General features: G+C 36.9%; 1 protein-coding gene, 1 non-coding gene and 1 pseudogene across 2 annotated transcripts in view; all 3 read left to right on the top strand.

The window, feature by feature from the left end:
* KPNA1 (karyopherin subunit alpha 1) overlaps positions 1 to 21940 on the top strand; it is a 77175-nt gene extending 55235 nt beyond the window's left edge. The window contains exons 11-14 of the mRNA XM_028505215.2: positions 5319 to 5444; positions 7118 to 7245; positions 15439 to 15617; positions 17915 to 21940. Coding sequence (XP_028361016.1) covers positions 5319 to 5444; positions 7118 to 7245; positions 15439 to 15617; positions 17915 to 18102 — 621 coding nt within the window. The 3' untranslated portion in view covers positions 18103 to 21940. The remainder of the gene's footprint in view (positions 1 to 5318; positions 5445 to 7117; positions 7246 to 15438; positions 15618 to 17914) is intronic.
* On the top strand, positions 1334 to 3560 carry LOC118498902 (annotated as a pseudogene).
* LOC114491254 lies at positions 13227 to 13370 on the top strand. The gene has a single exon (XR_003684052.1). It is a non-coding gene; the product is annotated as a small nucleolar RNA SNORA79 (small nucleolar RNA).
* Positions 21941 to 22295: the final 355 nt, after the last annotated feature.

Below are 22295 nucleotides of genomic sequence, written 5' to 3'. Positions count from 1 at the left end.
ATCCTTCAGCCATCACCTTTGTGTACATGAATTAAGAATTAGGTTTAGCCTTACCTTAGCTTTTTCTTTTTTCAAGAAAGAGGGAAAGGGGAGGAAAAAAAAGAGGGAGAGAAACATCAATCAGCTGCCTTTTGCACACATGCTGACCAGGGACCAAACTTGCAACATAGCCGTGTGTCCTCACTGGGAACCAACTGGTGCCATTTCACTTTGTGGGACAATGTCCAGCCAACTACGCCATGCCAATCAGGTCACTTTAGCTTTTTCTTGACCACTACTGACTTTCAGAAAGACATTTAATGTCTTCAGTTTTCTAACCTCTAAGAGTAAGGAAGATTGGATTTGTTCTCTGAGGTGTCTTCAAACTCTAATATTTATTTTAAATTTACTCTGTCCACTAGGAAACTGATTATTTTCCCTAGTATATTTAGACCTCTGCTTATTTATGTTCCCTGTCTCAGAGAATGGCACCGAGTCAAAAACCTGGACATCAGCTTGATTCTCTTCTGCTTTCATCAATCTCTATCTAGTATTCTGTCTCTGCTTACCCTTTGTAGTGCTTACATTTCTTGTGTCATTCCCGTGTTACCAGAAGGATGATTGTAAAATGCAAATTTGATCACGTATAATCTTATTTACCTGGAATTTATTTATAAAAAATTGTCTTTATTCTTACATGTTTAAACTTTAGTCACCTTCAAAGTACTCTCCATTTGATGCAATACACCTTTCAAGACTTTTTTGTCCACTGCTCAAAACAGTTTTTGAACTCTTTGATTTTGATGCCTTTTAGTATTTTTGTTGTTTTTTGTTTCACCTCTTCCCCATCAGCAAAATTTTTCCCTTTGGTGACTTTGTTCATCCAGGGAAACAAAAAAAAGTCACTCGGCAAGATTAGGTGAATAGGGAGAGTGGGACACAGGGGTCATGCTGTTTTTGGTTAAAAACTGCTGAATGTTGAGCATGGTGTGGTAAGTCATCCATCCTGAAATGGGCAAACATGCGGAAAGAGTCTTCAAAAACTCACTAAAGCCAAACACAGCCTCTTATTTTTAACAGTGCCAGCTGGTACACTGATACAGATGGGTTCCTAGAACACTCACCTAGCAGCGGAAGCCTGTACTAGCAGGAGCTCGCCACCCAGAAGTTAATTCCTTTTCTTCTTTTTCTTTTCTTTTTTTTGTAGTCCCTCCTCATATAACCTTTTTATGGCCCTCTGTTGTTCTTAGATGATGTCTAAAATCATTTAAAATCTGGTTGCTATATAATGGAATGCTATGCAACTCAGAAGAAAGAAGCTCTTATACACTGATATGGAAATCTCTCCAGGTTATATTTTTTAAAAAGAAAAACAGGAGGGGGGTTGTGGAGCAATAGTGGTGCCCTGGGGCTGGGGGAGACTTGTTAACCAAGCTGTTCGCTCTGGACACAACTCAGATGCCTGCCCTGGCCCCAGGCATCTAGTGGCCTCCAGGAGTCAAGGAAGCAAATCCTGAAGAAAATAGATGAGTATTTTAAGCAGTTTAAATTGGACCCAGACAGCACCCAGAAGAGTGTTGCACTGTATTCAGAGATCCCTAGTTTGGAGCCAGGAGCTGGATGACAAGAAGATCCAGATTGTTAGTCAGGTGGTGGAGCTTGTAGATAATAGGACCAGTCAGGTGGGCAGTCACGTGGATCTCTTTGAGGCATTCTAAGAAATCAGTGATGGCCACTGGCCACAGTGGCAAAGCCGGCCAGGCTAAGTCCAAGAACAAGACAGTCACACAGGCAGAGAAAAGCCCAGTAATGAGGTCTCGTTGACAGCATACCAATAATAATTGAGAACCTGGAGAATGCAGCTAATGATCATAACCATGGTGACATCATCTCAGGAATATCTAAAAAGAAAGCAAAGGCCCCAAAAAGAAGAAACACTCCTAAAGCAAACCTTCCCATCAACTGAACAAGCCCACGTGCTGTCTGTGCAGTCACGTCTCCTATGGAGAACACTGTTAATGACACTGTTAATGACAGGGCACTGATAATGACAAATGTCCTGTCTTCGGGTACCATCCCAGAAGTCGAGAGGAGAGCAAGAAAACATGGACAAAACTCTGGAGAAATCCAAAAAGGAGAGGTCTTATAATAAGCAATTGGTGACCTTGCTGAACAGTGAGGAGAACTAAGCCAGTGTATTTATTATGTTGCCACCTTTGGTGAGGCACAAGGACTGTATAATGCATATTTTTGAAGAATGTTAGAGAAGGAGCCATTCCTTTTGTGGGGATGGCAGGGATTCTCTTTGCGTTTTGTTTTCATTGGTACCCGTGTAACAAAGTGATCTGTTGGTCAACGTTTTAGAAAATACAAATATAGGTTTGAATTAAACACAAAAGAACAAGGGGCAGAATAGTGTGTAAAAAGGGGCAGGATGGAAAGGAGAAAAAGACGGTGTACATTATGTTAGCATAAAATTTCTCTGGAGGATAGAGGAAACTAATATTGGTTGCTTCTGTGGAGAACTGGGTGTCTAAAGTACAGGAATGTTAGGGAGGCTTTTAAGTATATTGTCCTTTATACTTTCGGTATTTTTAAACTATTTCCTTGTATTTGCTATTCAAAAAAATGTTTCTTTGTTCCCATTCCCACACCATACTCTATGCTCTTGCTGTTTTTTTCTGAACTAGCTATGACCACACTCAGCTCTGAGCTTTAACACATGCTTTCTTCCCTCTGTGTGGAACACATCACTAGCCCCCCCACCCCACCCCCGCCCCGCTCAGCTCTGATCTCAACTTCACTTGTATTTGCACTCTGCCACTGTCTTGTCATTCTTCAGGTCTTGGTATGACAAAACACTGATTTTGGGGGGAAGCCTTGTTTGCTCTCATATTCTTAATTTAAGTTGGGTGCTCTTTTTGTTTCATCCATCATAGCACCTACCATCCTACACTGTATTAACTGTCTTAATTACTAGATTATAAGCTTCTGGGGGGAACTCTGTCAATCTTGTTCATTTTTATGCCTCTATAATCTAATAGTTAGTGACACAATGTATAGGGACTCAAAAAAAATATTTATTGAATGAAGTTCTGAATCTATACATCTACTGACTTCTCTCAAGTTTAGTCCCATGTCTCCAGTAGCCTGCTAGATACACATTTGTCTCTCACGGTTTACCTTCTTCCCCCACAAAGCATGTTTCAACTCTTGATTTTTCCCGTTGCAATTAATGATACAACTCTGTTATCCACACTTGAAATTTTGCAGTCATATTTGATGTCTCCATTATCTGTCACACTTTGTATAGTAAATCACAAGGTCTTGTTGATTTCTGTTGTTACCAGATTCATGTCTTATTTTGTCAGGTGAGTTGTTGCTGTACCCACCCACTTTATCTTCTTACTCTCCTAAGCATTTATCCCTTTCAGTTTATTCTCCCTAATAACGGCTTCATCTATCCTAAAATAACCTTATTCATATCATTTATTTTCCTCATAGAAACAAGCTTCTTTGATGCTTATGAGCTAAAGAATCTTGAAAGACTTTAAGGAACTTGTACTTCAAGATTTTTGTGTCATTCTCCCCCACCAATAATTTAGAGGATACAGAAAACCCTTCTTTCTTAGCTTCACTGTTCTGGGGTGGGGAGGGGTTGTTTGTTTGGTTTTTTGGTACTTTGTGGTAGCCTGTCTCATTTTCTCATTTTCCCATTTTCAGCCTTTCTATCTGCAATGTCCTTTGCTTTGCTTTGCTTTTGAAATCCTATCTGTTTTAAATGTTCTCCCCCAACTCTCTATGAAGCTTTTCCTGACTATGTATTTTGCCATGTATGTGCACACCCTTCTGACCAAATTTTTGAGGGGAAAATAAGGATGCACATTATACGTGGGTAGTACTAATACCATATCTATATAAATGTTTTTAATTTTTTTATTTATGCTTATGCTTTAAAAGTGTAACTCCAGAAAGCAATACTGACATCTATGTGCAAAATAATACCCTGGAATACAAGAATCAGTTTTGTTTCTAAACATAAATAAACTAAAAAGTTGAATTGAAATGAGAGATTTTTTCCTGAAAGTTTGGGCCAAAAATGTGGGTGCACATTATGCATAGGAGTGCATCATACATGGCAAAATAGGGTACTTCTCCCTAAGTATTATCTTTAACTTCTGATGTGTATATTTTCCAGACTCCATGTTTTGGCACTTTAAAAATTACTTTGTGACATCTTTTATATGTTACTTATAAAGGTTATATCTTTTTAACTAAAATTTTATTTTTTGAGCTATGTTAATAGGCAGAAAAAAGGCTTCCTTTTAATTTGCATTTCTTTCATTGCTTGTGAGATCATTTTTTGTTCAGATTTTATTTGTTCTTACCAATTTACATTTTAAAGATAACAACTCTCTTATCTGTTGCACTTCCTTCCTATTTTTTTTGTTGTTTTTATGCTTGAAAAGTCCTTCACTATCCCAAATTCAGCTATTTACTGATATTTTTTTCTTCTGTCTTATGGTTTGTCTTTTATATTTACTTTTTAAACCAGCTACAAATTTATATTGGTAACTTGGCTAAGTATTGATTTTTAAAAATGTTTTCAATTAATTAACCCCTTGATTCTAATACCATCTAGTGAATAAGACACCAGTTATTGTAGGAAGAAAGATTAACTTCATTATATACTTAATTCTTTATAAATAACTGAATTTGCTTTTGGACCAGAAGCAAATCTATTTAGATTTGCTATTCTGTTATTCAGGGATTGATTCTTGAGCCTGCCATCTATTATTTTAGTGATAACAACTTTATGATTTCAGTTTTGGTGGAGTAGATCTCCTTCATGTGTATTTATCTTACCTCCCTCACCTGTGTAAAGTTTTTGATATCTGGGACATATTCTTTTTATCTTTATATGTTATAAAACACCTGGTATACTTCATTAAGTCTGTATTGGTTCATTGACTGCCAAGGATAGGGTTACCAGAGGACTTAAAAATCTGGGACCACTTTTCAGTTTCTGGCATCTAGATATATTATCCATCCTAAGGCATTTTAATATGCTTTGGGAATAGGAAGGTGAATAATTAAGTGTGTCTCAGTAAGTACGGTCTTAGTAGTTGAGAATGTGTACAATGAAACTGCTTTGATAATGTTAGAAACTGATTCTATCTAGTAGTGAATTTTTTTTACATATATAAAGTTATTTGTAAAATTTCAAGGGAAAATTTTCTTTGCTGTTATTTTTCTTAACCTAGAGTTTTTTAGTTAAGCTTTGCTTATTTTTGTTTGAATCAGTATGATAAGTAAAATATTCAAACTTTTCCTTTTAGGTAATTTTGAATTGCTCAGCTCTGCAGAGTTTATTGCATTTGCTGAGTAGCCCAAAGGAATCTATCAAAAAAGAAGCATGTTGGACAATATCTAATATCACAGCAGGAAATAGGGCCCAGATCCAGGTAATTTTATAGCACCTGTCTTTAATTTTTATTGATAAGTAAGATTTTTTTTTTTGTCAGCCTTAAAAATATTTTTTTTCATTATTGCCTCAGATACCAAGGTTGGGTTCCAAGGTTGTTGTCTCATTTGGTCAGTCTTCTTCTTTTTTAAAAAATCCTACTTTAAAGAAGTTACAACTTTTGAACTTAGACCTTGGTATTTCCCTTTGCCTTTACTATTTGATGATTTGCCAAGATAGTGAAATAGTGTCTTATATCTTTGCAGTATTTTGTTGGACTTGATGCTAAACAGATTAGCTTTATTCTTGCCAAGTAAAATATTTATTTTCTAGTGGACTGGTGTATTGGATTGCTTCAAATTTTCCATGAACCTTTGGGGACCCATTTTTCTCTAACTGGTTATCTGACCTGTCCTTTTATCCTTATATCAGTGGAGGAGTAACCCAAGTGGAAGACTAGCAGTGGGCCAAGTGAGTCAGAATGGGCCATGAGAAAGGCTGGAACAACAGATTGGAAAAGTTTATGAGACTTTGAGCTGAGTGGAATCAGAGGTCATCTAATCTAACATTCTCATTTATAGGTGAAACTGAGGCTCAGAAAAATAAAATTATTTGCTCAAGAGCACCTCTAGTAAATGACAGGACCAAGATGAAATGCCTTTCTGCTAAACTTTGCTTACTTTCCTCATTGGTACAATAGAAAAAGTTCTTGACAAGGAAAACATGGGTTAGTCATCTCCTAACAGTACTGACAGGGACTGACATTGGTAGCATGCATATGTGGTGATTTCAGCTGCAGTTGATTGCCTACACCACTATCACCAATGTCTTATGTAGAACTACTCAGTTTCTTGATAAAGGAAATGATGCTAAGGGGAAGCATAAAGAGAGTAATTTGAGGAAGACTACTTTAGTGTTAGTGTATGAGAGCGATTGAGTAAAATACTCTGCCCAGCTGAAAGCTGTTCTGGTGGTCTGGATGGGAGTTGATGGCTTAGAACAGGATAGGATGGTGGCAGTGCTAACAGAAAGGAAAAGGTGGGCTCAGGGCATTTTAAATTGAAAATGTGTAAGACATGATGACTGATTGAATTTAGAATGCATATATACATACACACAGACAGACAAAGAGAGCCTTTGTAAACTAGAGAGATTTGAAAGGAAACCAAATATAGAGGGCAGATGATGTGTTTGAGGCAATCAGCAGACCTAAAGTAAGCTGTTGGCCATCCTGGGCTGTGGTCCAGAGAGCTACAACACGAGTGTCAGGGTGCATGCTGTAAGAGAAATGAAAAAAGCAGAGGAACAGAGAATTGAACTTTTATAATTTATTGGGGGTAGACCAAGAGAGGACAATAAAAGAAGTTTCAAAGGGAAAACTAGGCGATTATAAGGTCACACACTCCAGGGAGGGTGTTAACTATACCAAGTGTGGCCAAAGGGTTTAGGGATGATGAGGACTTAACTCTTTGTAATTTATTTTTAATGGGGGAGATTGTCATTACTGAAACCAGCTGAAAAGTTACAGTTAGTATCATGAACACTTCTATAAATATTTTTGTCAATTACAGTTGATATTCAGTATTTTGTATTAATTTCAAGTGTATAGCATAGTGGGTAGACACTATAAATCTTATAATTTCCCTTTCCATTTAATTTTTTTCTTAATTTCAGACTGTGATAGATGCCAACATTTTTCCAGCCCTCATTAGTATATTACAAACTGCTGAGTTTCGAACAAGGAAAGAAGCAGCTTGGGCCATCACAAACGCAACTTCTGGAGGATCAGCTGAACAGATCAAGTAAGTACTAGCCAAGTGGCATCTTATAAATTGAAGGAAAAATTATATTTGTCTCCCAATTAAGAATGCTCATTCTAGCCTCTTGGAAGATTGTTTTTGGTTTCATAATTAGACTGAAATACAGATTTAATTCCTTACACCTTTCCTATTCCTTCCTGCTGAAAAAAATTCTGGGATGTGAAAAGTAAGGCATAACTGAGGTTTGGAGCAGTAGAAATAATTATAGGGGTGGTTTCAGCCTACTCTGGAGCTGCTTGGTCAGAAACATCTGGAGTAGTCTGGAAGGTTACTTGTAGAATCTTTAGAGTTCAACTTTAATAGTTAACTCTTGCTATTTTTGGTTTAAACGTCTTCATTGACCAGATTTGGAAGAGAGTTATATCTTAAAGTGCCAAATTCAGTAGAGGCAAGTGTCTCCTGAAGTACTACACTATTCAGTGAAGAGAGAGAGATCAGTATTAGCTTGAGACTTAAATGGCCTCGTGGGTAGCAGCTTATAATCTTAATGACTAGAAAAGGCATAAACGTGAATATTTATCATAAAAAAATTAAATCCTACCATTTGTGACAGCATGGATGGACCTAGAGGGTATTATGCTAAGTGAAACAAGTCATATAGGGAAAGACAAATACTGTATGATTTTATTTATATGTGGAATCAAAAGGACAATATAAATGACCAAACAAAACAGAAACAGACTCATGGATACTGAAACCATACTGATAGTTGCTAGAGGGGAGGGGGACTAGGGGGCTTGGTAAAAAAGATGACGGGTTTGAGAAGTACAGATTGGTAGTTACAAAAAATAGTCAATGGGGATCTAAAGTACAACATAAGGAATATAGTCAGTAATACTGTAATAATTATGTATGGTGCCAGGTTGGTACTGGAAATACTAGGGGGAACACTTTGTAAATTATATAATTGTCTAACTACTGTGCTGTACACCTGAAACCAATACAAAATAATACTGAATTTAGATTGTAATTGAAAAAAAAATATGGAGAGGAATCAATTCCCCAGGAATTGTATTGTATAATTAAATGCTAAATTGTATTGTGTAATTAAATGCTAAATTAGGGGCAGTAAGTATTTCAGATAGAAAGAAACAGTAATGATGAAGAAAAAAAATGGAACCTAGACTTTTAACTCACTTGAACTTTCTTTATGGGGAATTCAGATGAGGGAAGATGATTTCAAATGAGTGTTAAAACATCAGCCCCTTTCTCGTATGTAGTATATTGTTGCTTTGTGGGTTAAACATAGGTACTGAAGTAATGCAATTTTTAACTCTCTGTTGAGAATTTAAAAATGGAAAGATAAAGTAATCCTGACATATCAGAAATTGATCGGGTGTGAAAAATAAGAGGTGAAATGGTTGAACACATGCAGTAGCTGCTTCCATAAAGTTCATCATGGACAGGTTACTCACGGAACACTTTCCACATGATCTTGTATGACATTAGGTCTTTTTCAACTTCCGAGATTCTAGTTCTGGGATCTAGCAAGCCATTGAATAATGTTTTGTTGTAGTGTAGAAACTTGTTTATATTAATGAGAGTATGGTAAAATAGGTTTTATTATGGTGGTTTGCAGAACCTATTGACAATGTTAAGTGAGGGTTTAATGTATATACTATGATTGTAAGTATGCCACCATCATATGGCAGTAATGTGCAGTACTATAGAAGTTATTTGAACAGTTGATAGTTTTATGTTCAGATTCAGATTTATAATTATTAATCATCTCTACATTGTGTACCAGATCTGTTTTCTTGATTGAAATGGTTAAACTGAACACATATTTTTTAAGCTTTTGTGAAGTATTTTGATAGGTTTCATCAGAAAGTATTCAAGGATATTTTGCTCTGTTAGAGGAGAGTAGTATGGTTACTACACCTTTTAAAAATCTGGCATAGCTATTTATAATAATTTAGTTAGTTGTCAATATCCTAGCAGTTTCTTTTTAACTAGATGAAGTTCTTTTAAAAGATTATTACAAAGATATAGTCCAGATTATAGAATATAAACTTTGTCTATTATAAAGATATCTATGTGGCTTCTGCTCATTCTTGTTTGGAAGACAAGATTTAGATGTAAGAATCAGAATAATTTAGAAAATATCCATAATTCTAGGTTAAATATAATCAAATATACACGTACTGTTGTTCTTAAGAATGAGGGATAAAGAATGTTGCCTGGAATTAAAGTGTTTCATGAAAGAGGTGAAACTTACCATTTAGGTAGAGATTTGGCAGTTTTTTAGAGGAGTGAGAATAGCAGGACGAGAAGTATGATGGAATATGCACAGTAAATGTTATTGGAAGAGGCAGATCAGTCTTGCCGTAGGTTAGAAGGTCTGTCTTGGGAGGACTCAGGGATATAAAGAAGATGGTCTTTTGAGGAGAGAAAAGAGAGTAATTAGGATGCCAGTGCAGTAGTTTAGTGTACAGTGATGGCCAAGATTAAGATAGTAACTGTTGCATGGAATATGGATCTGAGTATGGGAAAGCAGGATCTCTAGGACTGAGTGGCAGGCTATAGGTAACAAAGGAAAGGGAGAAGCCAAGATGACTGGGGAAAATGTGGTGCTGTTGATAAATATTAGGACACAGAGGAAGCAAAAATCCTTTTTGAAGGTGATGGTTTTATTCATTTTTAAACATTTTATTGATTGTGCTATTAACAGTTGTCCAATCCCCCCCCCCCCCATTCCCCTCTGCCTTGCACACTACCTCCCACTTGCATTCTTCCCCGTTTAGTTTATGTCCATGGGTCATACATATAAGTTCTTTGGCTTCTCCATTTTTCCTATACTATTCTTAACCTCCCCCTGCCTGTTTTCTACCTACCATTTATGCTTCTTATTCCCTGTACCTTTCCCCACTCTGTCCCCCTTCCCCTCCCCTGCTCATAACCTTGCATGGGATCTCCATTTCTGTGATTCTGTTCTGTTCTAGTTGTTTGCTTAGGTTTTTTTTGTTTGTTTGTTTGTTTGTTTTGTTTTTGTTTTGGTTCAGTTGTTGATAGTTGTGAGTTTGTTGTCATTTTACTGTTCATAGTTTTCATCTTCTTTTACTTAGATAAGTCCCTTTAACATTTCATATAATAAAGGCTGGGTGATGATGAACTCCTTTAACTTGATCTTATCTGGGAAGCACTTGATCTGTCCTTTATTCTAAATTATAGCTTCCCTGGATAAAGTAATCTAGGTTGTAGGTCCTTGCCTTTCATGACTTAAAATACTTCTGTCCAGCCCCTTCTTGCCTGCACGGTTTCTTTTGAGAAATCAGCTGATAGTCTTATGAGAACTGTCGCCTTTTCTCTTGCTGCTTTTAAGATTTTCTCCTTCTCTTTAATCTTGGGTAATATAATTATGATGTGCCTTGGTGTGTGCTTCCTTGGGTCCACCTTCTTTGGGACTCTGAGCTTCTTGGATTCCTTGGAAGTCTATTTCCTTTGCCAGATTGGGGGAGTTCTCCTTTATTATGTTTTCAAGTAAATTTTCAATTTTTTGGTTTTCCTCTTCTCCTTCTGGTACCCCTATAATTCAGATGTTGGAATGTTTAAAGATGTCCTGGAGGTTCCCATGCCTCTCCTCATTTTTTTGAATTCTTGTTTCTTCATTCTGTTCTGGTCTTATGTTTCTTTCTACCTTCTGCTCCAAACCGTTGATTTGAGTCCCAGTTTCCTTCCTGTCACTGTTGATTCCCTGTATATTTTTCTTTATTTCACTTTTCATAGCCTTCATTTTTCCTCTATTTAGCGACCATACTCAACCATTTCTGTGAGCATCCTCATTACCAGTGTTTTGAACTGTGCATCTGATTGTTTGGCTATGTTTTCGTCGTTTAGTTTGTTTGTTTGTTTTCTGGAGCTTCGAACTGTTCTTTCATTTGCCACCCCCCCCCCCTTTTTTTTTTTTTTTTTTTTTTTTTTTTTTTGGTTTCCACTCCTGTTACGTAGTAAGGAGCAGAGCCTTAAGTGTTCACCAGGGCAGGGGCAACCCATGTCACTGCGTTGTGGAGCTGTATGTGGGTGACAGGTCCAAGAGGGAACAGTGGCGCTTGCTCTGCTCTCTGCTGGCTTTCAGTAACTTCCTCCGCTACCCACAAGCAATTTGGGCCCTTCTGGTGCTGATTCCTGGGTGGGTGGGTTTGTGTATGTTCTAGGACCCTGTGGATCTCTCCAAGGAACTCTTCTGTGAGGCTGGGAGTTTCTCCTGCTGCTGCCTCAACCTTCACAGGCTTTTTCACTCAGAGGTTTTGAGACTTTGTTTCCCCATGCTTGAACCCTGGGTTGCATGGTCTGTGTCGCTCCTGGAATATTCTTTCCAGTTTATCCGCACACAAATGTGGAACTACCTGCTGCCGCGTTGCTCACCCTGGTCCTCCAGTTGCTGTCTTGCCACAAGTCCTCTCTGCCCAGCTGCCCATCTCCACCCCTCCTACCAGTCTGCATCAGTATTTCTTCTTTAATTCCTTGGTTGTTGGACTTCCATACAGTTCGATTTTCTGTCAGTTCTGGTTGTTTTTGTTTTTAAATTTGTTGTTGTCCTTCTTTTGGTTGTGCAAGGAGGCACAGTGTGTCTACCTACGCCTCCATCATGGCCAGAAGTCTCTCTTGAGGGTGCTGGTTTTAGACACACTGAGTTTGTTGCTCAACTGAAGAAATCTGATTTATCAATTCTGTCTCTCAAAACTCACTTTCCTCTATTCTAGAGTATGTGGGCCTCTTCCCCATAAATTTCTCCTTCCTAAAGGAACTCCTAAATGTAAAATTACCAGTTAGCTCAGAACCTTCAGGTTGGAGACTTTAATACAACATGAGAAATGTAATATACTTTTCCAGATAATGTATTCTTGTGAACTGAATTTCTAACCCAGAAAATTGCTTAATGATAGTTTTCTGTCACAACAGCAGGCTGCCATAGATAACCAGTGCTCACTTTACCAGGTGTTCCAAGTACCCACACATGGGAGCTACTCCCAGACTTTAACTAGAGAATTGTGCTTGTTTTCCAGTTGTTTTCAAGACTTCAAACTTCTGAGGATTTTCTCAAAATAATACTGCTTTCCAACTCCTACACAGCCCAGATGCCTTAATCACCTGTTCTGCTTTTAGGTGTATATTGCTGTCTTTGGAGAAATATGCAGCAATAGTGAAATACTACTAGCTTTGGTCTTTAAATCTCCAGAGATTTCATAAGAAAATAACACTTGAAATTCCTTCTGCTCTTGTAAGGCTTGCAAAGTAGTGACTCAGTGATGCCACAACTGGCATGAAAGCAGAGCTTTTAATCCTTAATGTCCTTTGAAAGTAAGTTGTCATCTGCTCTAATGCTCATATCTGGTAATCTACATTAACATATTTTAAATGGCTAGAATTCCGAACCTAGAACTCATTAAATGAATAATGTCAGAATACAAAGTACTGATAATATATTTTGCAAATAAAATCTCACATCTTCAGAACTCTAGATTTGCTTATTAGCATACTTTTGGATAGAGTTTTTAATAAGAGCATTTTAGTTTATAATCTTATAGTTTGTTTTTAAATTATTCATTTAACAAATCATACACAAGTTCTAGAAGTTTCTAGCATTTTTAAAATTCGTTTTTAATCCTCAATCAAGTTTTCAGTACACTGGTTTTCATAACATAACACCCATGTTACAAAACTAAATGAACTTTTTTTTTTTTTAAAGATTTTATTTATTTTTAGAGAGGGAAGGGAAGGAGAAAGAGAGAGAGAGAAACATCAATGTGCGGTTGCTCGGGGCTGTGGCCTGCAACCCAGGCACGTGCCCTGGCTGGGAATCGAACCTGCAACACTTTGGTTCGCAGCCCGAGCTCAATCCACTGAGCTACGCCAGCCGGGGCCTAAATGAACTTTTTAAAGTCAGTAAATATAAGGATCAGAGGTCCGTCAGGACTTTTATTGGGAAGAGAGGTCACATCAAGAGCAGACCAGGGATCATTTGATGTCTGTTCCTCCTATTGCCTTCAGACCTGACACTGGGATGTTAGGTCATCATAAATTAAAATTTTATTTTCTTCACTCAGAGAATATTAGGATAATGGGGTTATTTGTTTATTTTCTGAAATATGCAGAATCAAACAGAAGAGAAAAAGAAGTGTAGGCCAGGATTGAGTTGGGGACAATTTGGAGATTGTAAGTCTGTGAAATACCAATTGGTGTTCTGTAGACTTGCTTATATAGTCCAGTGAAGTTTAGGTACAGACGTGTAATTCATCTTTAATTTGCTATTCTAAAATTTTACTGGGATTTTGTGACAGATACTAATAAATCTGTGCTTCCTAGACTTTTCCAGTTGAGGAAACTGAGGCACAGGGAGAGCAAATAATTTGCCCAAAGTCATCCATCCAGCTTGTAAGTAGCACAGCTAGAATGTAGTAGTGGTGGTTATCTCTGGGTACTTTTTATTTTTCTGAATGGTTTTTGGTATTTTCCAAATTTGCAATAACTAACATATTGACAATTATAAAGAGGCTTAGTTTCTGTTTTGTTAAGAAAAAATAATGAGAATTATATAGGTATGTTGAAGGAAGGGTTGACTAAAAGCTGTGGTATTAAAGGAAAGGTAAATGGTCAGTGGTGGCTTTAAGGCTGGATAACTGACCTGCTCTGTTCATTGAACATGTAGTCTTAATTGTCAGGAACTATTTAAATAAAATTAGGCATAATACTATTAAATTTACTCCTGAGTAAATAATATTGCTAAATAAGTCATAAAAACTACTTTTTAAAAAAAATAAAGACCTTTTTTGCAACCTTTTTGAGATTTATAGAAAAATTGAGACTATAGTACAGAGTTCCTATATACACCCCTCAGCTGCACAATTTCCTTTATTATTAACATCTCACATAGTCTCGTTACATTTTTAAAAATGTAATGAACCAATGTAATGAGCTAATGAACCAATATTGATGCATTATTAACTAAAGTCCATAGTTTATATTAAGGATCATTCTTTGTGTTGTACAATTCCACAGGTTTGATGAATGCAGGATGTCATATTTCCACCATTGGAGTATCATACAGGCTGGTTCCACTGTCCTGACAGTGGCCCTCTGCTTCACCAAGTCACCTGCTCCCTTACCCCTACCTGCAAATATATGACAACCACTTTTCTTTCTATTGTCTTCACAAAGAATTTTGCCTTTTCTAGAATGTCATATATTTGCAATAATATAGTATGGAGTCTTGTTAGATTGGCTGCTTTCACTTAGGAATATGCATTTAATGTTACTTTATGTTTTTTTCATGGCTTGATTGCTTATCTCTCTTTATTGCTGAATAATACTCCATTGTCTGAATGGACTACCATTTATTTATTCACTTCACCTATTGAAGAACATCTTGGTTGCTTTCAGACTTTGGCAGTTATGAATAAAGCTGATGTAAATATTGGTGTATAGGTTTTTGTGTGGATATAAATATTATCTCAGTTGAGTAAATACCAAGGAGTATGATTCCTGGATTGTATAAAAATCTTTGTATAAAGCTGCCAAGCTGTCTTCCAAAATTGGTTTATCTTAATTTGCATTCTCACCAACAAAAAGTCAGTTTCTGTTACTCCACATCCTTGCCAGGATTTGATATTGTTGGTGTTTGGAGTTTTAGCCATTTTAGTAGGTATGTAGTGTCATTGTTGTTTTAATTTACAGTCCTTTAATGACATGTAATATGATGTTGAACATCTGCTCATATGCTTATTTCCATTAGTGTGTCTTTGGTGAGGTGTATGTTCAGATCATTTGCTCTTTTTAACATTGAGTTGATTCCTTTAGAGTTCTGTGTATGAAGTAGAATGGCCTGGTGTGTTAGCTTTCACACCAAGTGTGTCATATTTCAGAGGTGTGGTTACCTATAAAAACAAAGATGATATTTATTGTATTTTATGCATTGTTCATATTCAAAAAAGAGTATTCCGGTTTCTTGGAGTCCAATAATTGTTGAAGGAAAAAGAAATGGAGCTGGCTGCTAGAGAACTGGTTTTGTGTCATTTATTTGTAGATTTTTCTTTCTTTTGTATGATAAGATATCTTGTGTCATTACGTGGGTGCCTATTTTTGTCTCCCTAGTCAGGTTGCTGGTGACCCTTCTACCAGCCCGGTAAGTTTTACTGAATTAAAAGCTTTGTTTGAGTAAATTATTCTTTTTCTTAGGTACCTTGTAGAACTGGGTTGTATCAAGCCACTCTGTGATCTCCTTACAGTCATGGACTCTAAGATTGTACAGGTTGCACTAAATGGCTTGGAAAACATCCTGAGGCTTGGAGAACAAGAAGCCAAAAGAAATGGCACTGGCATTAACCCTTACTGTGCTTTGATTGAAGAAGCTTATGGTAAGATAGAGTATTAATTGGATGTCCTGAAATTATTTTTTTCTTTGTGCTTTTCTGACCTGTCCACATTTGTCATTAGGGAACACATACAAAAAATTTGTTCTCTTACGAATAATAATATTTAGTGTGCAGACCTGGAAAAGAGTATGTATTATAAATATGAAGAGAAACGAGAACTGGCCCCTTCAGATCTTCCCAGTTGCCTGACTGCTTTTCCTTTTGAGTACTCTTGCATTCTTACTAGTCCCTCTGAGGTTCAAGAACATACACATCTACTGTAGATGATTCCTGACTACTTTTCTCTTGTAAGATTGAGAGCTCTTATTATGCATCGCACCCAGCAGTTCCTGTGTTCCTAAAGAGTCCCTGGCTTTAAAGGTTTCTAATGCATCAGCCCTGGCTGGGTAATTCAGTCAGTGTCATCCTGATACACCATGGTTGCAGGTTCCCTCATAAGGGTACATACCAGAATCAACCAGTAAATGCATAAATAAAGAGAATAACAAGTTGATGTTTCTCACCCTCCTTCCTCCTCTCTCTCCCTCCTTTTCTCTCTCTCTCAAATCAGTTTTTAAATAAGATTTCTAACAGTTTCATCTTAAAAAGTTAACTTGGTTTCCTCATTCTTCTAATACCACTCTTAACTGTATTCTTAATCATTGGTACTTTAACCTTTTAAGTTCTTTAAGTGATTTTAATGCACAGACAGGGTTAAAAACCACTGTTCTAGGGTTTGTCTGTTCTTGAGATTGGAATTAGGGATCGTGTGGTGGGGGAGTACATTCATTTTTTAAATTGATCAGAATGCAGAATTATTTTCCGAAGTGATTTTTGACTTTTTAAAAAAAATTTTTTAAAGATTTTATTTATTTATCTATTTATTTACTTATTTCTTTTTAGAGAAAGGGAGGGGGGAAAAGAGGGAGAGAAACATCCATGTGTGGTTGCCCCTTGCACGCCCTCTACTGGGGACCTGGCCCCCAACCCAGGCATGTGCCCTACTAGGAACACACCAGTGACTCTCCCATTCACAGGCCTGCACTCAGTTCACTGAGCTACACCAGCCAGGGCATAGAAATGTCCTTTATTCAGAGATCTTCCTGCACAGAAATAACTTTGGTTACTTTTTTGATTTATATATTTTTATATGGGTATATATGAGAGGGGACCCCAAAATATTGGAATTATCTTCTGGAGGGCAGGACCCTTGTAGTACAGGTTTCACCTGCTAGGTGAGTGTTCTAGGAACCCACCTGTCTGTATCAGTGTAACAGCAGGTGTGAGAGGTTGTGTTCGACTTCAGTGAATTTTGTTTCTAAGAGTCTTTCAGCACACTTGCCTGTTTCAAGATGAATGATTTATGAGTGTACCTGCCTACACCACACTGAGTGTTCAGCAGTTTTTAACCAAAAATGGCATAACCCCCATGCCCCACCCTTATATTCACCCAGTCTCACCCCAAGTGACTTTTTTTTTGTTACCCTGGATGAAAAAACTCCTCAAAGGGAAACATTTTGCTGTTGTGGCAGAGGTGAGACAAATACAGCGGAAGCACTATAAGGCATCAAAATTAATGAGTTCAAAAACTGTTCTGAGCAATGGGAAAAAAGTCTTAACAGATGTATTACATCAAATGGAGAGTACTTTGAAGCTGACCAAAGTTTAAATATGCAAGAATACAGTTTTTTATAAATTTCATTTTTTGGGTCCTCCCTTGTATAAAAATATGTATTCTTTTTCCCCTTAGAGCAGTGTTATTATTTATTTCTGGTATGGCTCTATCTATTCTACTACTCATACCTGCAAGTAAAACAAAGCCTAGTTCAGAAGGGCTTAGATTTAATAAAGGGAACATGTTGGCTAATTGTTCTAGTTGGACTTGTAAGTTTAAGCAATAGAAACTCATTCTGACTGATTTAAGGACATTACACATTTGTTGAAATGATACTGGATAGGTCAGAACCTGGGTAGACAGCACTAGAACCAAGAACTAACTAGGCCATAGGTACAGTCCAGTAGGAACTCTGTAGCTACTGGTCTTAGCCACTGGATGATATGGTGACTGTGGACATTGCTGCTTTTGGGGGCTGGCTCTTGCTTGCATATGGGTTTAAGATGTCAGTTTGTAATGCTAGCACTCAGATATAATTCCAAGCAGTATTGTCTATGCTATTACAAAATACAGACAGGATACAAGTAGAGAACTTCCTTTACCTCAAGGAAGGAGACATATGGCGAAACATTGCTGCATTGGATTTCCTATAGATGAATAGATTTTCTATTATTCTTTCTTCTAGGTCTGGATAAAATTGAGTTCTTACAGAGTCATGAAAACCAAGAGATCTACCAGAAGGCCTTTGATCTTATTGAGCATTACTTCGGTACCGAGGATGAGGACAGCAGCATTGCACCCCAGGTTGACCTTAGCCAGCAGCAGTACATCTTCCAGCAGTGTGAGGCTCCTATGGAAGGTTTCCAGCTTTGAAGCAATACACTGGTTTTGTGTTCCTGTGTCAGACCAGGCTACCCAGTCAAGTCCTCTTGTGGAGCCCACAGTCCTCATGGAGCTAACTTCTCAAATGTTTTCCATAATACTGTTTGCGCTCATCTGCTTGTCTTGCGCACCTGCTCTCTTACACACATCTGGAAAACCTCTGGCTCTCTGTGGTGGAATACCCTTCTAAGAAAAGGGTAACCAGAATGGCCCACTCTCTTAAGGAATATCCCTAGGCTTTGGAGATCCGCACTTATATATTATTATAAGAGTCATGAGAATATGCACATGTTAATGTGGCTCTCTTTTTTTGTTGTTGTTGGGGAAAAAGAGGGCTCTTCCTCATTCCCTTTTAAGTGGGGAAAAAATACTGACATTAAAAAGATGAGACTATAACTTTATCTTGAATTTCACACAACTACTTGCAAACAAGGGAGATGTTTAGACCTATTGTGTATACATCAGAGTACTTTTCATGAGTTCTTCCACAGTGAACCCTTGGATTTACCTGGTGGCTTTTTCTAGCCAGATTTGCATTAATACTTATGAGATTGGATGGTTTCTTTTCCTCCATTGGCGCCGTTCTTCACAGATGTTAAAGTTAAACCATCTGCTCTCTCACCTTCAGCCTTCAGTGAATGTGCTTTCTAGTTGTCAGGAATGCTGAAGCATTAACACTTGATTCTCAAATGTGATACTGGTTTGAAGATTTCCTTAGAGCAGAAAAGAGAGGGGCACATAGTAATTTGTGTGGCTATTGCTTCTCTTTGGTCTTAACCTGTTTTAGGAATTTGGAAGTGGTTCAATTCTAATACTGGTTGGAGGTTGACTTAGAATCTTTAGTAATCTAAAACATTCTGTAATTCAATAAAAAAGTAAAAAATAAACGAAAACCCCCACCAATTTCCCCAAACTTAACCAGTGTGACTAGAGGCTGTGTTTCTGCATTTAAACAAATGTTTCAGGCTTTGTGGTCCTGATAAGGTCCTCATTAAATTGGAGTTCACCTTAGGTGCTTTCCCCCTCTGCGACTGGCAGATAACACATACTTTTAAAAGTTACTTAGGAAAAATTTTTAAATTGGATTCAGCATGATTCTAATGTATTCGTGCTGCAGATATGGTCCCTTTAATGTAGCATCTTATCTTAAACAAGTAACTATCTTCTCAATAAGACTGTTTAACCCAAATAAGGGCAGTGATATTTTTTCTTACAACTTTATTTTTCCCTAATCATGTCATTTTATCTCCTACTGGTTAGTACTGCCCAGTGAAGTTGCCCTCCCCCTTGTCTTGAAATAAAAACAGTTTCTCCTTCTGGCTCATTTAATAATGACTGCAATCTGTACCTGCAAATGGCACTTCCAGTAGTGTCTTCAGTGATCTACATTTGTGCTTGGACTGGAACAAAAAAGTGTAATTGCCAAGAGAACTGCAGCTGAACATACAACTTCTTGGTGCTAGTTGGTCATCTTGACTCAATATTGGGACACACTATCGGAAAAGATTTATATTTGTTGATGTGCTATTCAAAATGAATTCTGAAGGAAGAGTTGCTCACTTCTGTTATAGAGAATACCCTTTTAATCCTCTTTAATCTTGTCCTCTTCTAGAATTCATTATAACCCCAAAGTTTAGCTCTTTGGGAGTTCCCCTGACAAGCTATTCTACATCTCTGGTAAATCCCACTGAATGTTAGGGATATTCAGAGCTTTCATACCTCAACATGTTGTCAATTAAGAAGTCGACTTATGTGACCTAATTTAAACTTTTTAAAAATCCACTTCATTTAAAGTAAAAAGATAAAGGACATTTCAGCCAAGCCTGTGATGCAGTCTTCACATCTAACCTGTAGTTGTGTCTGCTCTGGATGGATACCGTCTGTCTGTCATTGGTGGAGCAGCCACTGCAAACTAGTCAACTCTCATGCATAACTGTTACTTTTTCTAGTGCTGCTTTGTGCTGAAAGAACATTTTAGTTTACTGCACTTGACCTGTAAAAGACTTTGATTCTTTGTAATTTTAGGGACAAGTTAGGTGGTTAATTTAAAGAAAAACTTTCAATGTTGCCTTTACATCACATTAAAATATAACTTCTTTCAGAAGGGTAATAGAAGCACTGATTCATAGTAAAAATCTTGTTTTTAGCTTTGACTTTTTTTGTGGCTGAGTTTTTTAAAATTGTAAATTACTGGTAACATGTCATTTCTCTAGAATGTTTTAAATTATGTACCTTCTTTTGGATAATTTAAATTTTTTTCAGTTCATGTTGATAAACCAATTTGAATGGAAAAATATAAAGCACACAGTTGTTTCTCCACATTAGAATAGCATATGTTGGAAATTTTTGCTAGCGATTGCAGGTGTCTTAAATGAATGAATTAAAACAAAGTCCACTCAACTAATATGGTCTATTTTCTGTTTAAAACAGGAATTTATCTTGCTCCTGTCTTAGAAGTTCCTGAGTGATGAGCTAAAATTCTTTTAGAATAAAATGGTGTTTTTTAAATATAAAAATTGACTAAATGTTAAATCCCAGCATAACAGTTGGAGCTGAGAAAGTAACCTTTTTTGGTAATAGAAATGATGTTTCAGGAGGTAACTGTAAGTCCTGTTTTTAGTTCTCTGCCTGGCAGATTCTGTTAATTTCAGTTTATTGATTATACCCTATCACTAACATGTTACTCATTACAAAAGCATATTAATTTCAACACAGGAAAAACTTCTACAGTTTTATATATTGATGAGGGGAAAAGTGACTTGATAGCTCCTCCTTTTTATTCTCAACCTTTCAATGTATATTCTTTTTAATGAGAACTTTGGTGGGGAAAAAAAGCATTGAGAGGATTTGGGAGTAATGGCACCTTATAGCTGAAGGAACAGTAGGTAAATAAGATTAGACTGGGAAATACTGGGAAAGATAAAAATGATAGATATGAAGAATGGTGAGATTTAGGAGACAGTTTTCCATGGAACACATTAATTCATGTTCTTGTCACTAAGTAATTAGGACCCTTTAAAACTACCTTTGTCAGAGGTACTGCTTTTGCAAACTATAGTGCCCTGGGTTTGTTTCTCCTGCCTGCCAGATGAAACTGAACGGGCTCTGGGTTGTTTTCATCGTTATTGTTACAGATACAAACATTGATGATTATCCAATAATAAATCTGAGTTATTCCAGATTGTTGCTGGTTTTGCCTTAAAAAAAATAAGTAGTATATTTTATAAATGGAACTTTGTCATCTAAATCCTCTGTTGTATCAATACATGGCGACTCACTGGCAACTTAGAAATCTACTTCCCTAGTGCTATAGTTATTTAATTCCACAACCTGGGGGTGCATTATGAAAGGGTTTACCTTGGGTTGAAGGATTTTTCTTTCTTGCTGATTAGTTTTGTGAACATTTTTATATCAATAGGTAGGTCATAGTTGTTTTAGAGCTTGGGTCTTTTCATACAGAGTGAGGCAAAAGTAGATTTACAGTTGTCAGTAAACGAAATAGTTTATTATTGTGTATTGTATGATTTTCCATATGAACTGTAAACCTACTTTTGCCCCACCTTGTGTATGTATTAGAAAATCGTGGTGTCTAAGATGATATTCAGTGAAGAAAAGGAATCTACTTCTAGACACGGGCATTGTTTGTTTTTCCTATTTATAAGCTACATGCTACCTCCTACATTCCAGAATTTGCTCATTTGCAGAGATAGATGTACCTGCACATGGCAGCCTCAAATCTGAATTGTTTTAAAGCCATTTTATTCTATTGTGAAGTAAGCAGAGTAAATATCTACCAGGTAGGAAATATTTTGGGCTACCTTTTCCTATCGAAAGTGATACATAATGTATATCTATAATGTGCAATAAAGAGAAACAAAAATGCTAATTTTAAAAACATCAAATTGTTACTGGACATAAACATATCTGGGAGTTTGGGGGAAGAAGAAACTATCAAGCGTAGGTGATGTTCCATCCTGTTTTCAACTAAGGGGAAACAAGTTTCAATGTGTTCTCTTAAAGGTCAAATAAAGATAACTCGTCTTTATTTGAGCCTCTGTTGTGTTCCAAGTGTTTGGCAAAGGGCTTTCACTTGTTTTCATTTATTCTAACTGCTCTTTCAGGTGGCTAATTGTCACTTTGTTATAGATGACAAAATCAAGACTTGGGAAAACTTGCTTTGCCTG

Source organism: Phyllostomus discolor, chromosome 2 (genome assembly GCF_004126475.2).
Source record: "Phyllostomus discolor isolate MPI-MPIP mPhyDis1 chromosome 2, mPhyDis1.pri.v3, whole genome shotgun sequence".
Lineage (NCBI taxonomy): Eukaryota > Metazoa > Chordata > Mammalia > Chiroptera > Phyllostomidae > Phyllostomus > Phyllostomus discolor.
This window is presented reverse-complemented; position numbering and strand designations above follow the sequence as displayed.